General features: G+C 45.5%; 1 protein-coding gene across 1 annotated transcript in view; it reads right to left on the reverse strand.

The window, feature by feature from the left end:
• Nucleotides 1-345: 345 nt before the first annotated feature.
• LOC117355202 (thyroglobulin-like) overlaps nucleotides 346-21,829 on the reverse strand; it is a 41,562-nt gene continuing 20,078 nt past the window's right edge. Inside the window, exons 5-8 of the mRNA XM_033933390.1 lie at nucleotides 15,150-15,254; nucleotides 6,097-6,237; nucleotides 2,816-3,006; nucleotides 346-962 (exon numbers count right to left, since the gene is read on the reverse strand). Coding sequence (XP_033789281.1) covers nucleotides 841-962; nucleotides 2,816-3,006; nucleotides 6,097-6,237; nucleotides 15,150-15,254 — 559 coding nt within the window. The 3' untranslated portion in view covers nucleotides 346-840. The remainder of the gene's footprint in view (nucleotides 963-2,815; nucleotides 3,007-6,096; nucleotides 6,238-15,149; nucleotides 15,255-21,829) is intronic.

The following is a 21,829-nucleotide window of genomic DNA, read 5'->3' on the forward strand; positions in this document are numbered from 1 at the left end:
TTGGTGGAATGAGGCATTATGACATCACAATCTGAGCTCTAGAATGTCGCTACTTATGATTTTAAAGTGTTTGAGGCTTGTGCAGATGAGGCCAGAGCTTGCAGGAATGGGGCAGGGGCAGGAAAAGAACTCGCCAGGACGGGATAGAAAAATGAGCTCTTGCGGGGGACGAGGAAAAATTTGTCCCTGTGTCATTCTTTAACCTGAATGTAGCTCACTTTAACTTATAGCTGAAAAAGGCGTGAACCACTACCCAAATAATACTTTCTTGTTCTTTGGATTTTTCTTTTGTTGAACCAAATTGTGCACCGAGATGATTCAATGATGTTACAACACACAAGCTACTTAATGTTTTCTGTGCTATGCTTTATTTTTTCAACAGTACAGATATGCAATCTGCATTAGCCGTCCGGCATTTACAAAACAGTAAAAGGAAGTAGCTCTATTTTATGCATTCTTTCTACTGCAAACGTAAAGAGTCATTTTTCCGATCTGTCAAGTAAAACTGTAGGCGTGCTTCAAATATTTTTCTATAGGTGAGTCGAGAAGGCGCCAAGGAGCTCAGCGTACTGAGGGGAAAAAAATCCATCGGTCTCATCAAAGATAGGCATTTTTTTCAGTCTGAGGTGCTGCAGTCTTGCACAAAATTTGAATCTACGATTTCTCACGTTAAGATTGAGGGGTTAATAAAAACCCTGGCTTCACAAGAAGCTGTCTGACAAAGCTATGATGAAGTAAACTACCATTCCTTGAAGGGAGACGCAATGCTGTAACATGCATCTGAAAAACATGGCCCCACACAACGCCGTAAATGGAAAGTCCAGAGCGTGGCATCGCATTCTAGCTGTAAGACTCTTTCTCCGGCATGGGTTGGGTGGGTGGAATTGTCACAGAATTAATCAGCGAATGGGAGTTTTCACCTCTGCTTCCTTCTGTGGCCTGAAGGCCATCATTCTTTGAACCTGCACATTAAAAAAAAATATGCAAAATAACTAGTAACAGGGTTTTGCTTCATATACTGCAATATACGGCTATTCAGTACTTGATGCATCGCTGTTTCTTTGCAACAGATCACAATGGATAAAATAACATAGACTAGCATAAGAATTGCCATACTGGGACAGACCAAGTCCTGTTTCCAACAGTGGCCAACCCAGGTCCCAAGTACCTAAAGATCCCAATAAAACAGATTTTATGCTGCTTATCCTAAGAATAAGTATTTCCCCCATGCATCTTAATAATGGCCTATGGCCTTCCCTTTCAAGAATTTATCCAAACTTTTTTTAAACCCTGCTAAGATAACTGATTCGCCACCACCTCCGGCAATGAATGCCAGAGTTTAATTACATGTTGTGTGAAGAAATATTTTCTCCAGTTTGTTTTAAATCTATTACTTAATAGCTTCATCACATGCCCCATGGTCCTAGTATTTTTGGAAAGAGTAAACAAGTGATTCATAGCTACCCTTTCCACTCTGCTCAGTTTTTTTACAGACCTCTGTTTCACATCACCCCCTGAGCCGTCTCTTCTCCAAGCTTAAGACCCCTCTGCTTTAGCTTTTCCTCAAAGGGAAGTCGTCTCATCCCTTTTATCATTTTCGTCATCCTTTGCTGTACCTTTTCTAATTCCGCTATATCTTTTTTGAGATACAGCGACCAGAATTGCACACAGTATTCGAGGTACAGTCGTACCATAAAGTGATTCCAGGGCATTATAACATTTTCATCTTTGTTTTCCATTCCTTTCCTGATAATTCCTAACATTCTATTTGCTTTCTTAGCCGCCGCACATTGAGCAGAGGATTACAACATATCCTCAATAATGACCTAGCTCCGGCTATCGAGGACCGGAATTGCCTACCCCTGGGTCCAGAGGAATGGACACGCAGCTCCTGATTGGTAAGGCCCGACTTAGCGCAGGAAGAGGCGGTCAAAGCATACGGCGAGCGATTTTCTGCACTCGCCGGCACTCCGGCTGTTCTCTCCTACCTCTCCCGCTGCCCTCTCCAGTCTCCCCCACAAAAAAAAAGTATTTGCGGTTTTTCAAGATTCATGGGGGCTCCTGGAACAGAACCCCCGCGAATATCGGGGCAGTACTGTAATTCATAGACAGGTTGGCCACTAGGATGGACTCGGGGCTCAAGGATCTCTCATACGAAGAGAGGCTGAACAAACTGCGGCTCTACTCTCTCGAGGAACGTAGGGAGAGGGGAGACATGATTGAGACATTTAAATACATCACCGGACGTATCAAGGTGGAAGAAGATATTTTCCTTCTGCAGGGACCCTCAGCCACAAGAGGGCATCCGCTTAAACTCAGGGGCGGGAAATTTCATGGGGACACCAGAAAGTATTTTTTCACCGAAAGAGTGGTTGATCATTGGAACAAACTTCCAATACAGGCAATCGAGGCCAACAGCGTGCCAGATTTTAAAGGTAAATGGGATGCCCATGTGGGATCCTTAAGAGGGTGGAGTTAAGGATGGGTCATTAGGAGAGGGATGGGTCATGGGGGGTGGGTCTGTGGAGTGGGCAGACTTGATGGGCTATGGCCCTTATCTGCCGTCATTTTTCTATGTTTCTAACCTCGGAAAATACTTTTTTACAGAAAGGGTGGTGGATGCTTGGAATGGCCTCCCAGTGGATGTATCTGAATTCAAGGCAGCTTGGGAGAAATACGTTGAATCTCTAAGGAGAGGAAGGGATAGTATACGGCATGGTCGAGCAGACTAGATAGGCCAATGGTCTTTATCTGCCTTCATTTTTCCATGTTTCTAAATTTGGCTAGTAATTTTAGGCTTTGGACTTAAACTTACCTGTAGAAGCTTTGAGTGAAGGGATATAGTCAGACCAGAAGGAACACTCAGCTTTTTTCAATCCTTTGCGGTTCGGAAGGGAAACAGTCAGCTCTTTGTAATTATCTCCACTAAGGTGTGCCAGAAAGGCAGGCCAAGGTGCCAAAGCCTCATTTAATTTTCTTGAGAAGACATAAGGATGGTTTGGATCTCTTAAAAACAAATAAATGAAGAAAAGTTACATAGGCATTAAATTGGCAAAGAGGACGCCACCTGCTGTTGAGGCAAACTGGAGGCCATTTTAAAAGCATCTTCACATGGTAAAACACCAGTATTTCATACATAGATCAGATCAGTGGCATAGTATGGGTGAGGGGTGCCCGGGGTGGTGGTGCTCCTCCCCCACTGCGAACCCACCCCCTTCCCTTTCCCCCTACCCCTTTTGGTATCACTACCTAAGCGTGGATCCAGGAAGTGACATCAAAGAGTGCCAAAAAGGTACATAGGAAGGCTAAGGGGTGCGCGCGGCAAGGAGAGGAGTGGAGAGCGAGCGGGCGGGGGAGCGAGCAGGGAGCAAGCGGGTGGGCAGGCAAGCGGAAAGGAGAAGGAGTACCACCGCGCCCTTAGGAAGTCTGTGCCCGGGGCGGCCCACACCCCCCAGATCCCCCTTTCTATGCCACTGGATCAGATGATGATAGTCTGGACTGACAATTTATAATGTATTCCTCATCTTACAATGGGAGTACATGGATATGCAAACAAATTTAACTGATGGGTTTTGCACCAGCTCAGAGGCATGCAGAGATTATAAAAACGTGTTTGTTTCATCCAGGGCTTTACACAAGGAAAGGAATAATTTGCCTTAATTCTCCATTTTTTCCCACTTCTGAATTGGTTTTTGATTGCTTTAGCATTTGTGTTCATCTGATCATCTGTTCTGCTTATTGAAGGATATAAGGCAGTGGTCTCAAACTCATGGCCCGAGGGCCACATGCGGCCTGCCAGGTACTATTTTGAGGTCCTCGGTATGTTTATCATAATCACAAAAGTAAAATAAAACAGTTTCTTGATCATATGTCTCTTTAGCTATAAATGACAATATTATTATTAAGACTTAGCCTAAAAGAAAGATTTATAAACTATAAAGAGTTTTACCTCATGCAAAATTGTCATTTCTTTAATAAGCCATTAACTATTTTTTCTGAGGCCCTCCAAGTACCTACAAATCCAAAATGAGGCCCTGCAAAGGGTTTGAGTTTGAGACCACCGATATAAGGGGATCTCATAAGTATCAAGTCTGACGTGGACGCATCTGGATGCTGTGGCACGCTGAGTTCTCCCGATGCAGCCCATTGACAGACGAAACATGGCCATGTTGGGCTTGATATTTGTAAAATCTCCTTATTTCCTTCACTACAAATTGTTCATCCGATCATTGGTTCACGTGTGAGCTTCTGTTCTTGCTCACTGTTGCTGGGACTTTCATGTCTACAGGAAAATGAGAACCTTGTTTCCGCAGGTGGGTGCATTTTAAAACTTCACATTTGGCTTCCCTTTGAAACCAGGCTCGCAGGCCCACAGGGATGGTGTCCCCATGGGCCTATGAACCCCTCTGGCAGTGTAAAATTGGAGAGAGAGTTTGCTTACAGAATTGCGACAAATGAGACAATGCCTGCGTTTGTACTAAATAACATGGTTTATGCCCTATTCTAAAGACTTCATATTTAGTGAAATTTTACCATGTTTTCTTGATTTGTTTATGTTTAAATTCATTGTATTGCACTATTTATATTTTAATATTAATAAAGATTTAAAAAAAAAAAAAAGATATATGATATATATATATATATAATAGAGAGTTGCGTGGGGACACCCATCCCCACTCGTCCCCGTCAGGATCCTCTCCGTCCCCACCAGGATCCTCCCCGTCCCCACCCATCCCCGCAAGGAATTACCGTATTTTCACATAGATAACGCGCACCCGTGTAAAACGCGCACACGGGTATAGCGCGCAAAAAACACATATTTATGTACATAAATTTTTATATACCGCGCACACCCGTATACCGCGCATGCTGCCCGACTCTTCTTTCGCCCGCCCCGACTCTCCTCTGGAAACCCTGACTCTGTTTTCGCCCGCCCCGACTCTCCTTTCCTCCTTGAAGTCCTGTCCCTACCTTGAAAGCCTGATGCCCCCCCCCCCGACGTCCGATTCACCCCCCCGCAGGACCGCTCGCACCCCCACCCCGAAGGACCGCTCGCACGCACCCGCACCCCCACCCCAAAGGAGCGCTCACACTCCCACCCCGAAGGACCGCTCGCACCCCCACCCGAAGAACCGCTCGCACCCCCACAGCCTCCCCTCCTCCCCCATGGAGAAGCTGTCTACCTTGTTTCCGGATGCCAGCGAGCCCAGCTGTTTCCTCTGCCGATGGTCCCGCCCCTTCTCTGAGCCCTGCTGTGCTGCTTTTTCTTCCGGCGGTCCCGACCTTTCTCTGACATCAGAGAAAGGGCGGGACCACCTGAAGAGGAAGCAGCGCAGCACAGGGCTCTGAGAAGGGGCAGGACCGCCGGCAGAGGAAGCAGCTGGGCTGGCATCCGGAAACAAGGTAGACAGCTTCTCCATGGGGGAGGGGGGGAGGCTGTGGGGGTGCGAGCGGTTCTTCGGGTTGGGGTGCGAGCGGTCCTTCGGGGTGGGAGTGCGAGCGCTCCTTCCGGGTGATGAATCGGGCGTCGGGGGGGGGGGGAAACTATGTAAAAAAATTTTTGTACAACGCGCTCATGCGTATAACACACAAGGGTATGCGCGGTTTGTAAAAACCACGTATAACGCGCGCGTTATATGCGAGAAAATACGGTACTTCCATCCTCGCCCGTCCTCATAAAAAGCAGTAATTACTTCTGACAGGATCATCAATTCCACAGTTTCTTTTGTGTTTGCGCTGCTGTTTTCCTTGTGGAATCTCTTTGGTGGAACCCTTTTTTTGTTTTCTGTTCAGATAAGGCTGACGTGCCCATTATATTATATGGATGAACCCTGCTTCCAAAGCCTTCCATCCCCGTGGGAGTCCCGTTGGCTAGAACGGGGTCCCTGTGGGAGTCCCGTGGGCCAGAGGGGGGTACCCGTGGGAGTCCTGTGGGTTAGGGGGGATTCCCGCGGGACACGCGGGCTTCCCGCAATCCCCGTTCCCATGCAGACCTCTAATATATAATGAATTAGCACGAAGGCGCCTTATTTTCTGTGTCACAAATATGTAAATAGCAGTTGGCCATAAAAATGTTATTTCAAATATTGCACATACCCAGATTTGACAAAGTTGGCTACGTATTGCATTATTTTTAAAGAAAGACTCTTTGCTTCCCTGGTAAATTGGTTCTCGTATTGCGAATGGAAAGGCAGCCCAAATATATATTTAACATCTTCAGGAAGATCCAGGCCGGAACTGAAAAAAAAGGCAAACCAAAGCAGCATAAACAAATAATCAATACTACCGTAATTGACTTTTTATTGACTGTCAGAGTAATATTTTGTCAGTTAGGTAGAGTTTGGAGATGTGCAAATATTCCCTAAGTTGGTATGTATAAATTTTCCAGAAAAAAAAATGCTCTAAGGGTGGTTGAACCATGCATCAGGTCTGCAAAAACTGAGATCAGCTTGACTTTTACTCATATGGAATAATTAAGGGTTGTATAACCACTCACATTTGGAAAAGGTCGTTTATGCAGTAACTGGAAATGGAGCCTTCATGAAGGTGGCTGGTTCAGGAATGTGTTTATGCAAAAATACCAAAGAGGCGAAAAGGGAAGGCACATGTTGACACATTTATAAAGATTACAGTGTAGTTAGATATGTAGCATGAATATAGATTGCCACTTGGCTCCTGACGCAGCCCTGGGTTTATCCCATTGCATGCACAGACTTGTAGTTCAAACTTTCCTGGAAGCTTACAGATCCATGGGAACTTTATATTCATGGATCTGAATGCTTACTTTTAAAAGGAATCTTCAAGTTTATTTATAATTTCTTATACCGCCTAATCAAACCTTCTAGGCAGTGTACAAAAATGTTAAAAACCATCTACTGACTAAAATACAGTTTAAAAAACACACAACATTAGGACAAATACTAGCTTTTAAGGACAAAAAAATTAACAAACGGAGACAAGCGGGAAAGGGGGCTGGAACTACAATATGTGGAGAAAAAGAGAACATGTAAGGGAGAAGAACAATAGGAAGGGGAACAGGTATTAAGATTCCTTCTCAATACTGGGTAGTCCTTAAAAGGACAATTAGGAGTTAAATGCGTCGAGAAAGAGAAATGTCTTTAGTTTTGACTGAAAGTCTGTAAGTGTGAGTTTTTTGCATAAGTAGTTTGGAATATTGTTCCAAAGAGAAGGGGCGCTAACAGAAAAGATTGAGGTCCTTAATGTATTTATATATTTTAATGATGGATAAGAAGAAGGTTTTGAGCTGTAGATCGCAAAGACCTTGTAATGTTGTAAGGGATAAGTAGGTTATTAATGAATTCAGGCTGATTATTTTCTCTGGTTTTAAAAGTTAATAAAAAAAATTTATAAGTAATTCTGTGAAGTTTCCCTTTGAAATTTTCTCCTACACACCGTGGATGCAAGAGTATTTATGGACTCGGCATCTTTACGTGAGTAGGTGTATAGTATGTTCACATCGAGACTACCCTCGAATTCCAGGATCCCCAAAACCTGGAATAACCTACCATTGTATTTGCGTCAGATCTCTTCCTACTACCATTTCAGGAACATGTTAAAAGACTTTTCTCTTTGTAATTCTCATGATCATCATTCAATTGTAATAAGAACATAAGAACATAAGCAGTGCCTCTGCTGGGTCAGACCAGAGGTCCATCGTGCCCAGCAGTCCGCTCTCGCGGCGGCCCAACAGGTCCAGGACCTGTGCAGTAATCCTCTATCTATACCCCTCTATCCCCTTTTCCAGTAGGTAATTGTCTAATCCTTTCTTAAACCCCATTACTGTACTCTGCCCTATCACGTCCTCTGGAAGCGCATTCCAGGTGTCCACCACACGTTGGGTAAAGAAGAACTTCCTAGCATTCGTTTTGAATCTGTCCCCTTCTATCTTTTCCGAGTGCCCTCTTGTTCTTTTATTTTTTGAAAGTTTGAAGAATCTGTCTCTCTCTACTTTCTCTATGCCCTTTATGATCTTGTAAGTTTCTATCAAATCCCCTCTAAGTCTCCTCTTCTCCAGAGAAAAGAGACCCAATTTCTCCAATCTCTCAGCGTATGAAAGGTTTTCCATACCTTTTATCAGACGTGTCGCTCTCCTCTGGACCCTCTCGAGTAACGCCATATCCTTCTTAAGGTATGGTGACCAAAATTGGACGCAGTACTCCAGATGCGGGCGCACCATCGCCCGATACAACGGCAGAATAACTTCTTTCGTTCTGGTCGCAATACCCTTCTTGATTATACCAAGCATTCTATTCGCTTTCTTAGCGGCCGCTGCACACTGTGCCATCGGCTTCATTGTTGTGTCCACCATTACCCCCAAGTCCCTTTCCTGTATACTCTCCTTCAATAATATCCCTCCCATCGTATAGTTGTACCTCAAGTTTCTGCTTCCCATATGTAATACTTTACATTTCTCAACGTTGAACTTCATCTGCCACCTCGTCGCCCATTCCCCTAGCTTGTTCAAGTCCCTTTGCAATTCTTCGCAGTCTTCTATAGTCCGAGCACCACTAAAAAGTTTGGTGTCGTCTGCAAATTTTATTATCTCACACTTTGTCCCTGTTTCTAGATCATTTATGAATATATTAAATAGCAGTGGCCCGAGCACCGAGCCCTGCGGTACACCACTCGTGACCCTCCTCCAGTCAGAGTAGTGGCCTTTCACTCCTACCCTTTGCTTTCTACCTTCCAACCAGTTTCTGATCCATCTATGTACATCTCCTTCCACCCCATGGTTCTTCAGCTTCTGGAGTAGACGTTCATGGGGCACCTTGTCAAAGGCTTTTTGGAAATCTAGATATATGATGTCTATGGGGTCTCCTCTGTCCATTTGTTTGTTAACTCCCTCGAAGAAGTGCAGTAAGTTCGTTAGGCACGATCTACCCTTGCAGAAACCATGTTGACTGGTTATCAGTAGTTCGTTCCTTTCGAAATGTTCATCGATGTTTTCTTTTATCAGAGCTTCTGCCATTTTTCCCGGAACCGAGGTCAGACTCACTGGTCTGTAATTTCCAGGGTCTCCTCTTGATCCCTTTTTAAAGATGGGCGTAACATTGGCTATTTTCCAATCCTCCGGGTCTTACTGTAATTATACCGGAAAATTTAGGAATCTTATTGTGAGCTGCAATAAATCCTTGTCGAAATTTGTGGGATATAAGAAATTGGATGGTATGGTATGATATGGTACATTTGGCAGCACTAGAGAAATGATAAATATGTTCCAAGAAGTATTGTTGGCCATTTTGAAATTGTGAGATATAGACATACATTTTGCTTTCAATCCCATGGTTCTAGATGATAATCTCCAAAGTTAGATTCATCTGAAAATTATTCACCATAATGAAGAGGGTCAACTGTTGGCATTCTATTTTTTACATCTCTAAAGGTCTATTGAATACATCTTTCATAAACCTTCCAGAATCTCTCTGAGTGTCCATATTAGCCTAAAATATACAGTATCCGGTCTGGACCCATATTATTGTTTATTTTTAGTTCTGGTAGTTATACACAACCTCCCCCTATGTAAATAATCTGGTATCTACTACACTGTTATATGTACCCTCCCAACAATTAAGACATTCTCCAATAACTTCTTTGGTCAACATTGAACAAAGTATTTGTATAGCATTCAGTCCTCCTTTCATCTCAGTCTTACAATTCCATCTCCGCACTTCCTCCTTTCACTGACATACCTGAAGAAAGTCTGCTTTACTGCTCATCCCATGACATTCCAACTACCTTCACTGTTTCTTTCAACTTTCTCAGATATTCACACCATGATCCTCTTTCTTAGATCCCTAAAACTATTTGAATGATCATCTTTTTTGCCCTCCCATTTTTAGCTGCCTCCTTTGAAAATCATATTCATCATCTTTTCTTCTTACTTTTAATAACTAAACTAACGTGGAGAGGAATTTTCGATATGACTTCCAAGTATAGGAGTAGACGTCTACCGGAAGATCTGTGTGCGTGTGTTTTGCTGAGTCAGACCAGTGGTCCATCGTGCCCAGCAGCCCGCTCACACGATGGCCCTTAGGTCAAAGACCAGTGCCCTATTTGAGTCTAGCCTTACCTGTGTATGCTCTGTTCCAGTAGGAACTTATCCAATCTTTTCTTGAGTCCCTGAAGGGTGCTTTCCACTATAACAGCCTCCGGAAGAGCGTTCCAGACCTCCACCACTCTCTGGGTGAAGAAGAACTTCCTTACATTTGTACGGAATCTATTCCCTTTTAACTTTAGCGAGTGCCCTCTTGTTCTCTCCACCTTGGAGAGGGTGAACAATCTTTCTTTCTCTACTAAGTCAATTCCAATATCTTGAATGTTTCGATCATGTCCCCTCTCAGTCTCCTCTGTTCGAGGGTGAAGAGGCCCAGTTTCTCTAATCTCTCACTGTATGGCAACTCAAGGGAGAAGAGGCCCTTTATTGTCTTTGGACCTAGCTTCAAGGAGCTGGGTGATTCATCTGATATCTGCAGATGTAGTGACAGAGAGTATTTACATGGAGTTGATTATTTTGTCCTGCACTGAAATGTACCGTGTTGACTCTCCATTAATTCCAGGAGGCAGCAAACTTTCCCTTGAGGAACATGACAAAGCAGAGCAAATTCTTGAAGATTCCCTAGTGATTTGAGCATTTCGCCTGCATGCGTTCTACCCCTTCCTTCAGCAGGCATCCAAGCCAAAAGAGAGAGAATCCAATTTCTCTCACCCCACGTTTGAACTGGCATCTGTCATTCGTAACTGGGATACTGGTAAAACTTTCCGTTTTACATTTTCTATGTTATTTACCCCCTCATTTACTAACGCGTAGTGTGGGTTTTAGCGCCGGCAGCAGCAGTAACTGCTCAGACGCTCATAGAATTCCTATGAGTGTCAGAATAGTTACCGCCGCTCGCCGGCGCTAAAACCCACGCTACGCGTTAGTGAATGAGGGGGTTAATTTGTGTTTTATGGCGATGTTCCTTATAGGATTGTACTTTACTATGCTGCGTACTGCTTTGGACGGTTATGTTGGGAAGGCGGTCTATAAACTGTTTTGGCAAGACCGACTTCAACACGGAATTCTGCCTTCCTACTGAATTACGTGTTGAACTTTCTTATATTACAGCCCTCTGTTCCTAAGGTGCGCTAACCAATTAGCGCACGCTAAACGCTAACGCATGCATGTTAGTCTATGGATGCGTTAGCATTTAGCGCGCGCTAATTCGATTAGCACACCTTAGGAAAAGGGGGTCAATTTAGAAGTTTAGCATATCCTTAGAATGACTATTATTCCTCACCGTAATAAGACTGTTTGGATTGGACCCTAGGGAGAGATTCCAGACTGCAGCTTTTAGATTTTAATTTTTAGGAGGTTACACGTGTTTTATCTCGCTTTTGGCTTCTTTTATCTTTTCTTCTGATAATAGAGTTCCTTTCGTTTGGGTTTAAATTTGCAAACCACTCTGCTGTTACTGCGAAGGGCGGTTTATAAGTACTGATAAGCATAAACATATTACATACATGATGAAGACCATTGACAATTTAGTAGCTGTCACGGGACAGATTCCATCTGGTTTCGTATCCTTGCGCAATCTCCAGAACTGCATGCAGTATGCCAAATGAAGTCTTGGCAGAGACTTACATCAAGTCAATACAGCCCGTTTTATCCTCCTCTCCCTACGTTCCCAAGCATCCTTCTGGGGTTTGCCAATGCCTTAACATCTTTTTTAATGGCTTACCCTTCTGTTCGTTAAAGCAGCTCAAGTTTATTCCAACACCTTCCTATTAAACTGTTGATGGGAACAAAGTATTTTGATCATGTTATTCCTTCATTAGCAGTGCAACATGGTCTACTTGTCTCATCAGACATTTTCCTGCTGTCATCCGGATACGGTTTGAGAAATTTGCTGTTCCCTCTTTTTATTCTACTGCCTGTCTCATACCAACTTAAATATGAGACCTGCATGTTGGCCCACGAAGCCTAACTCTTCAACCAGATAGACTGCCTTGCCTCTTTCATGTGACCATCTCTGGGAAAAGGCGACTAAAGTTACCAGAAACAAAAAAAAAAAATATGAGGTTTTAATGAATTATGTTAGAGCAAACAATTTGTAATACAGAGTCCAACATGCAACTTTTACAGATTGCTGGGGGCCCGTGACATGAAAAATAAGCCATTCTCAATATTTTGGATCTGCTACTGTGGTCACCTTTTCCCAGAGAATGTCACATGGGGTAATTCCATGACAACTGGTCCTATTTCAAGGAGGGTCCCCAGTCAACATCTTCCATGGATACAAAATATTGGCCCAAACAAAGGGGCCCCTAAATCTGGATCTAGTTGAGATCATGCCCTAAAATGTTGGAAATTCTCTGAAAAACTTTCAGCAATTTTTTGAGATTGTTGAGTGAGGGGTTCTGGACCACTTGACATAGATTGACTCATATCCCAACTTGGATGCTTTGCTCATCTCAGGCTTCCTTGCTTTGTCTCCCCCAAAATATTGGCCCAAACAAAGGGGCCCCTAAATCTGGACCTAGTTGAGATCATGCCCCAAAACGTTGGAAATTCTCTGAAAAACTTTCAGCAATTTTTTGAGATTGTTGAGTGAGGGGTTCTGGACCACTTGACATAGATTGACTCATATCCCAACTTGGATGTTTTGCTCATCTCAGGCTTCCTTGCTTTGTCTCCCCAAAAATATTGGCCCAAACAAAGGGGCCCCTAAATCTGAACCTAGTTGAGATCATGCCCCAAAACGTTGGAAATCCTCTGAAAAAATTTCAGCAATTTTTTGAGATTGTTGAGTGGGGGTTCTGGACCACTTGACATGGAATGACCCATATCCCAACTTGAAGCTTTGCTCATCTCAGGCTTCCTTGCTTTGTCTCCCCATCCCCCCCCCCCAATCTTCTCACCATATAGACTGGAATATTCTTGGCATTCTGGTTTTGCATTACTAGGTCCATTTCTCTGGAACAGTCTCCCAACTATATGTAAGACATGAACCCTTCTGGAAATATAAAAATTGCTGAAGAGTTTCTTTTTCCAGCAGACTTTTGGTCAGAAAGGGTAGGGGGCAGTGGGGGTTATGTAATAGGCTGGACTCTAATGTTTAGTTTTGTCACTGTTGGTACTTATTTTGCATATTGCAGCTAGTGTTGTAAACTGCCTAGGTGGGCCCTTTCTGCTCATAGGGCAAGCCCCTTTTGTCTGTACCCTTCTCTTCCAATGCCAACTCCAGACTCCGTCCCTTCTTTCTTGCGGCGCCGTATGCCTGGAACAGGCTGCCTGAATCAATACGTCGTGCTCCGTCCCTGGCAGTGTTCAAATCCAAGCTAAAGGCCCACTTTTTTTGAAACTGCTTTCAACTCTTAACTCCCCCTCACTACTGACAGATACCTAGACCCACTATAACCTACCCAACCCTGAACTATCCTGTCTAAATTAGATTGTAAGCTCTTCTGAGCAGGGACTGCCTATTGTATGTTATAATGTACAGTGCTGCATACGCCTTTCAGCACTATAGAAATAATAATAAGTAGTAGTAGTAGATTGGCAGTATTTTTGGAAATAAATAGCATTGAATTTGATCACCCTCAGATCTCACAAACTTCTAAAAGTTTTTAGTAAAGTTATGTCAGAAAAAGGATACACTAATACTTGTACAGGAAGAATCATACATAACTTAATTATTATCCAGCTTTCTGACTAGTTGAAGTAATCATATTATTTTGCAATTCATTATCAACGGATAAATGGAGGGCAATGGTACTCGGCTTTGAAGGCTTCTAAATAATGATGGATTCATGATCAAATACAGTTTTAAGATTTGATTGCTCTTTCTAACCTGATTTACAGGTCATGTTATAACTAAGCATTAATAAAATGAGAGAATAACAAACTTCTGGTCGCCATACATGAAGAAGGACACGGTATTACTCGAAAGGGTCCAGAGAAGAGCGACTAAGATGGTTAAGGGGTTGGAGGAGCTGCCGTACAGCGAACGATTAGAGAAACTGGGCCTCTTCTCCCTCGAACAGAGGAGATTGAGAGGGGACATGATCGAAACAGTCAAGGTACTGAAGGGGATAGACTTAGTAGATAAGGACAGGTTGTTCACCCTCTCCAAGCTACGGAGAACGAGAGGGCTTCTCTAAAGTTAAAAGGGGATAGATTCCGTATGAACGTAAAGAAGTTCTTCTTCACCCAGAGAGTGGTAGAAAACTTGAACGCTCTTCCGGAGCCTGTCATAGGGGAAAACACCCTCCAGGGATTCAAGACAAAGTTAGACAAGAACATGCGTTGGTAGGGCTAGTCTCAGTTAGGGCACGGGTCTTTGACCAGAGGGCCGCGGCGTGAGCGGACTGCTGGGCATGATGGACCACTGGTCTGACCCAGCAGCGGCAATTCTTATGTTCTGAAACTGGCCTACATGTTGTAGTATAAGCAGAATACACAAATGAGCTACTCCAGGATCCTCAAATCTGAGCTGCAATAAAATAAATTCCAGTTTATTACAAAAGACAACACAAGGGGTTAATGTTAAAACACGATTAAAGCAAAATTTTACAATTTTTTTTTATTGCTAATGCACTCATTTGTATCAAATTAAGGCAATTCAAATCAAAACATAAGTCAAAACCACTTCCAGCATTAATAAATTGTCCAGCATCAAACCTATTTTTCCAAAATCTAATCTAATCTAATCTAAACCTTAAGTTTATATACCGCATCATCTCCATGAGTATGGAGTTCGACACGGTTTACAAGAACTTAAATAATAGGTAGAGAAGAAGAAAAAGGTTTACATGAACTTATGTGTAGAAGGGAGGAGAAAAAGGGGGGAGGATAGAGTTACAATTTGGTGAAAAGCCAAGTTTTCAGTTGTTTGCGGAATAATTGAAGGGAGCCCAGGTTCCGCAACGGGATGGTGAGGTCGTTCCAAAGACCTGTGATTTTGAAGAGAAGGGATTTTCCCAGTTTGCCTGCATAGTGGATGCCTCGTAGAGAGGGGAAGGCTAGTTTATACCTTTGGGCAGTTCTGGAGGAGTCGGGACTGGAGGAATTGAAAGATAGTGGGGATAAGGGGGGGGGGGGAGAATGCCGTGAATAAAATAAAACTACTTGCTGAAGTACGTCTTCTTACCTGCTCGATGAACTGTCAGGCACATAGTACATGAAGGTATTCCCTTTGGAATTTCCAGCCCAATACTTGGCCATATTCACAACCGGACAGATGATAAAATGATCACTAATTGAAAAGAAATAAAAGTAAGCAAATGCTGTATAATAAAAACTTGCTAGTATGACCCTTGAACAGACCTGCACTGAATCCACTTTTTCTGCAGAGCAACAAAGACCATTTTGTCACCGAACAAAAGAAAGTCTGATGGAAGACGTGTAAAAGCAGGGACTTTGCAATTACTGTGGGGGATGTAAAGACTGGAGATTCATGTTTGAGGAGGAGTGGGAAGTGGGCCCAGAAGGGGAATAGAGTGGAGATGGAAGGGTAGAGAAAAGGTAAACACAAGAGGGAGTTTAAGGGTTGGATTGGCCACTATTAGAAACGGCTTTATGGAACTCTTTACCATCTAGTTAACGTTTTGAATCATATTCTCGCTTTTGAATTCTTTTGAAAACTTAGGGCTCCTTTTATCAAGCCGCGCAAGCGGGGTTAACGCGCGCGATGTTTCATCACGCGTTAACCCCTGAGCGGGCCTAAAAACTACCGCCTGCTCAAGGGAGGCGGTAATGGCTAGCGCGGCCGGCGGTTTAGCACGTGGTATTATGCGTGTTAAACCGCTGGCGCTCCTTTTATCAAGCCGCGCTAGTGGGGGTCAATGCGCGCGACGTTTCATCACGCGTTAACCCTGGCGCTGGCCTAAAAACTACCGCCTGCTCAAGGGAGGCGGTAGCGGCTAGCGCGGTCGGCAGTTTAGTGCGCGGTATTACGCGCGGCTTGATAAAAGGAGCCCTTATCTTAGAGGGGTAGAGATAAAAAAAAAGGGCATGGTCAATACTCAGCCTCTGTAGTCTGCATTTTTTTCCTAAGATAGTGGCGGTAGTCAGAAAAATAAAAGAACAAAAAAGAACCCAGCAAGTCCGCAGTGAATCCAATGAAGAGAAGCACAAACCAAAACTGCGGAGTTGATGTTCATGATAGTAACATAACATAGTAGATGATGGCAGATAAAGACCCGAATGGTCCATCCAATCTGCCCAACCTGATTCAATTTATTTGGTTTTTTTCCCCTTCTTAGCTATTTCTGGGCAAGAATCCAAAGCTCTACCCGGTATTGTGCTTGGGTTCCAACTACTGAAAAGTTCTTTTTATTATCTAGACTTACACCAAAAAAGCATTACAATTCAATACATTACAAAGTGACAGCAGTAAATATCATACAAATAATACAAACATAAACTGACACTTCACTATCCCCACACCAAACCTGTACATATGAAACTAAACATCCCCAAACCCTGTACACAAAATGACTAGAACCCCCCCTCCTAGCAATAAATAAACATAAATACAAAAACTCAGTTAAAACAAAAACTGTAACACTCGTCAGGGAGGCCGAAGCCGCACCCCCTTCCACAGTAAACGCCACTGCTGTTCACTCCTTCTTTTTCTCTCTGCTTCTACAACTTGGCACACTGCCCGCACCACATCCATCGCCACTGTGTCCGGTGCCAGCTGTCGCTGCCTCAGCGACATCTGGCAACGTGCCATCCAAATGAAATACTTCAGTATGGATAAAATAATAAAAAAAGTTTCACCATACACCCTCTTCCCCCCCACCACCCCCATAAACCCAATCCGCATAACTCAGACTTTCAAACAAACCCACCTGAAACCCCAAATCCCTGGCCACCCTCCTCCCCACCTCAACTGAAAAGGGGCAAAAACACAAAAAATGTTCCATTGTCTCTAACACTCCCTGGCACTCCCCCCTTGGACACTCCCTGTCAGTCACAGGTCTACACTTTAGATTCGCCCGGACATACATCTTGCCATGCAATGCCAGCCATGCCACATCGAAGTACTTAGGGGGCAGGCGTGGCATCGCCACATAACGGAGTGCCTGCTGTTGACGTATCCCCGGGCAATCCTTCAGCAGAGGTTCCACCGCATAACACTGGTGCAGCACTCTTTCCATCCATGTCTTCCTCCCCTCCACCACTTCATCCACTGTTACCCTCCAACTCCTAACTAAACGGGCCATGTCCGCCTGACCCGGCACCCCTGCCAAAACCCCCACCACCCGCTTCTTCCCTATTTCCACTCCCCCCAACCAGTCTTTCCAAAACACTGTACTCCACGTTTGAACACTTTCTACCCATGCCACCCTTTCCTGCTGTCCCCTCACCAACCCCCCCAAATGGAACTGGAGGAAGAGGGAGGAGAAAAAAAGAATGGGGTTCACCATCCCCAAGCCCCCTTGTTCTTTTGCCAAATATGTTACCCCCCTCTTTATTGGATTTAAGCGGTTACCCCAGAGGCACTGAAAAAAAAGACTATACATCGTAGCGTGCAACCCCTGCGGGAGCAAACACACATAACTAAGGAATAAGAACAAAGGAACCAAATATACTTTCATTAGACGCACCCGTTCCAGAAATGTCAGCTTCCACTGCTTCCAGGCTTCCACCTTCTGCCGCCCTTCCTGGATTTTTCCCTTCCAATTCTCCATTTGATACGCCTCATCCCCACTGAAGACAACCCCCAGCACCCTAACCCTCCCCTCTGGAGGCAAGAATCCACTTGTACTCTCCACCTCCCATGCTGGATCCCCGAGTTTCAACAAATGACTTTTATCCTGGTTAATGCACGCCCCTGTGGCACCTGAATACTCTCCCAGTTTTTCCTCCATCCACCTAAACTCTCTATTTGAAGACACAAACACAGAGATGTCATCGGCATATGCCACCACCCTGACCTTTGTGCCTTCCCCCATATCTATCCCTGTTAAACCCTCACCCTTCTCCAGCCGCTGCAGCAATGGATCGATGGCATATACATATAGCAATGGACTTAAGGGACAGCCCTGTCTCACCCCTTTCCCAATGGAGAAACGCTGCCCCCTCCACCCATTCACCAAGGGAAAGGTTGCTGCCTCCCTATACAGAGTCTTCAACTCCTCCACAAACTGCACAGGAATCCCATACTTTGTAAGAACCCCCCACAAATATTTGTATGGCACCCTATCAAAGGCTGTGGCTTGGTCCAAACTAACAAGCACCCGCCCCCCCTGGGCCCTCCGACCCCTCTCAACTGCCTCTCTTACTGTTACCGCTGCTTCTATCGCCTCCCTCCCCTGCACGCCACACATCTGTGCTGGTGCCAGTACTGATGCCGCCACCTCTCCCAGTCTTGCGCACATCATCTTTGCTAAAATTTTCCTATCTGTATTAAGCAAAGAAATCGGCCTCCAATTTCCCACCCTTGACCCTTCCTTCCCTGGCTTCGCAATCAAAACCAATACCGCCTCCCTCATGGACCTCGGCAGAACAGGCTGACAGCTAAGCTCCGTAAACAGCCGCACCAAGAAAGGTATCATCTGCTCACAAAATGTCTTAAAAAACTCGGCTGTCAACCCATCTGGACCGGGTGATTTCCCTCTGGTCAGGCCGGCTATCGCCCGTCTTACCTCCTCCACCGTCCATGGGCCATTCAGCGCTTCTGCCTGCTCCACTGTTAACCCTCCCCCCACCCCCGGGGTCCCCTCTATATATTCCTCCCACCCCTCCCTTTCCTCTTGCCCAACTTCAAAGAGCCCCCCAAAATGCTCTCCCACCACCCTCAATATCCCTTTTCGTGACTCCTGCTCTATCCCCTCATTGTCCCACAAACTCCCCACCTTCCACCACCTGACCCTCTCTTTGCATGCCCTGAAAGGGTCCGGTGAGATGAAATGCCCATAGTCCCTCTCCCACACTAAAGACCTATATCTATCGTACTGTAGTACTTCAATTTTTCCCTTGAGTACCTGAATCCCCTCCCCCTTTTCACCCCCTTCCATCCTCCAATTTAATTCCTTCCTCAGGGCTACCAGCCTCCCCTCCCTATTTTGTGATGCCCTCCTACTTATTTTCTTGAAAAAACCCTTGATCCTACCCTTCACAACCTCCCACCATCCCCCCAATGACCCGTTCGCGCTTACAGTAGACAGCTGGTCTGTCCAGAACTCCCTAAAGGCCTCCTGTACACTCTCCTCCTAGAGCCATGCATTGTTGAGCCTCCACAGACCCCTACCCATAACTGGGTTCTTCCCCCCTACCTGTATGCTCACCAAAGCGTGATCTGTAAATTCAACATGCTGCACTTGGGGAGGGTCCTGACAGTCTTCCCTCCTTACAAAAAACCTGTCGATACGACTGCGGCATTTCCCCCTGCCAAACGTAAAACCCCCTTGCTTCCCAAAAACTGTATAAATATCAACCAGCCCTGCACCCTCCCCCACCTGTTTCAAAAATAATTCATCATATCCTAAAGAAAATTTCCTCCCTTCCCTATCCTCCTGCCTCACCACTGCATTAAAATCCCCTCCCCACACCACCCTCCTGGCCGTGTATAAATATGGTCTGATCCGGGAGATTAGAGCTTTACGCTCCCACTTCCTCTGAGGACCGTAGATGTTCACCAACCTTACCTCCTCTCCCTCCACCCTTACATCCAATATCTGCCCCCTCCCCACACCCAATTCCACCACCCTATGCACTTCCACCGCCCTGGAGTTAAACAGAATTGCCACCCCCCCATAAGCCTCCTGGGCTAATACCCAGTATGACGGCCCCCATTTCCAGTCCCTTTTAGCTTTCCACAATAAACTTGGGTGGTCAACCCTTGTTTCTTGCAACATGATAACATCCAATTGTTTGGAAGCCAGGAACTCATAAACCAGAAACCGCTTTCTCTCCGTTCGGAGACTAGCAACATTCAAAGTTGCAATATTCAAACCGGGACCCCCCATCATGACACTAATTTAGATTTCTTCCCCCCCTTCTCTCCGCTCCCTTCTTCCATTCTCCTCTTCACCACCACCCCTGGCGGGACCGCCTCGCCCTCCGCCAGAATCAACTCTTCCCCAATTCCTTCCCTTTCCTTATCTTCCCCTTCCTTAATCACATCCCTCCCAACCAGCAAAACATCCCCTCCATCTACTTCCATACCCTCCTTCCCACCCACCTCTGTATTTAGAAAAGCCCCTCCCCCATCCCCTTCCTCTCCCACTGTCTCAACCCGCAACCTCTCCAGAATCACCGCCGGGTATTCCTGCTGCCCTCCCTCCCGACCTTTCTTCCCTTTCCTCTTCTGGGACACCCCACCTCCATCCTCTTCCTCCTGTGCCAATACACTAAACCTATTAGTATCCTCAACCCTATCTCCCCTTCTTTTCCTCTGGTGTTTCCCCACCTTCTTACTACGTACCTTTTCCCATGTACCCTCATCCCCACCCCCACCCTCTCTCTCCCCCTCTGCTTCCTGCACCAGCCCTTCACCCTGCCTCACCTTTTCTTGGCTATCTTCCTGACCACCCTCCTGAAGCCCAACCCCAGAACCATTCTCAACATCCTGTCCCTTGTTGGCATATTCCCCACCCCCACCCACTTCAACTGAACCACATTTCTTCTCTTGAAAATACCCCCCTCTCCCCCTCCCCCGCTACCCCACCCCCCCACCATTCCCATTCCCTCCACCATCCTCCCTCCTCCCCCCACTCTCCCCTTGCACATTCCCCTCCCCCGATTCCTACCCCCCTGTCCCGATCCCCCAGCCACCACATCTGCAAAAGATATTCCCCGTTTAACCCCTTTCTGGGCACCATGCCCACCACCACTAGATCCCCCACCCTCTCCCACCCCCTCCCCCTCCCCAACACCCCCATTCACATCCATAGGGATCTGTCCTGCATTCAGTTCTTTCAACTGCAGTTCTTTAGAACAAGGCAAAACTTGCTTTGTCCATTGCTGCCGTTGTGGCAGCACAGCTTCATCACCTACAGCCACCTCCTGCTGTATTTCTCTCTGTAGATTCTCAGGTTCCAGCTCCTGACTCCACTCCACTCCTTCCAACACACTGGAAACACCTCTTTGCTGTACTCTGCACTTTGAATTAGGCTGAGTTCCCTCAGCACAGCTCAGAGAAGACTCCACCCCTTTCTCAGTCACATTCTCAGTCACACAAAAGATTCCACCCACCAGTTCTTGGGAACTCCTCCCCTGAGCTGCATTCTGGGATTTTCCTTGCCGATGGAACTCAGGTGTTTCCAATCCAGGCTGCTGATCAATCACTTTCAAATCACATTCCTCCTCCTCCTCCAAGAATTTTAGCAAGTTACTGGGCAAACTAGTCTCAGCTGCCTGCTGTTCCAGCACTCCCTCAGGTGCTTTTATTAAAGTTTGTGGTAGCTCAATTTCTGTTTGTGGTTTCTCAGTCCCTGCTAATACTTGCTCAAACTCTATATGAAGTTTTTCAGTCCCTGCTTGTTCCAGGTAGTTCACTCTTTGTGTGGCTTTCTTCTTCCTGCGCTCCTTTGTCCGCCCCTCCTCCACTCTGGTTTCTGCTGTGTCTGCACTCTTTTCCCAGCTGTACCAATTCAGGCTGTCTCCCAACTTTTCTCCAGTAGCCTCTGTGGTAGCTTTTTCTTCCACTGCTGTGGGAGTTTCCTGCACTTCTTCCAATTGTCCTGCTTCTGAACAGGGTTCTTCTGCAGAAACTGCTGCCTGTAATTTCCCCTGGTGTCCCTGCAGCCCTGTCATTCTCTCTCTGTTCCGATACACTTCAGCCATGGGGTTAGACACATCTTTTGTAATACCAGCCAT

This window comes from Geotrypetes seraphini, chromosome 2 (genome assembly GCF_902459505.1).
Source record: "Geotrypetes seraphini chromosome 2, aGeoSer1.1, whole genome shotgun sequence".
Classification (NCBI taxonomy): domain Eukaryota; kingdom Metazoa; phylum Chordata; class Amphibia; order Gymnophiona; family Dermophiidae; genus Geotrypetes; species Geotrypetes seraphini.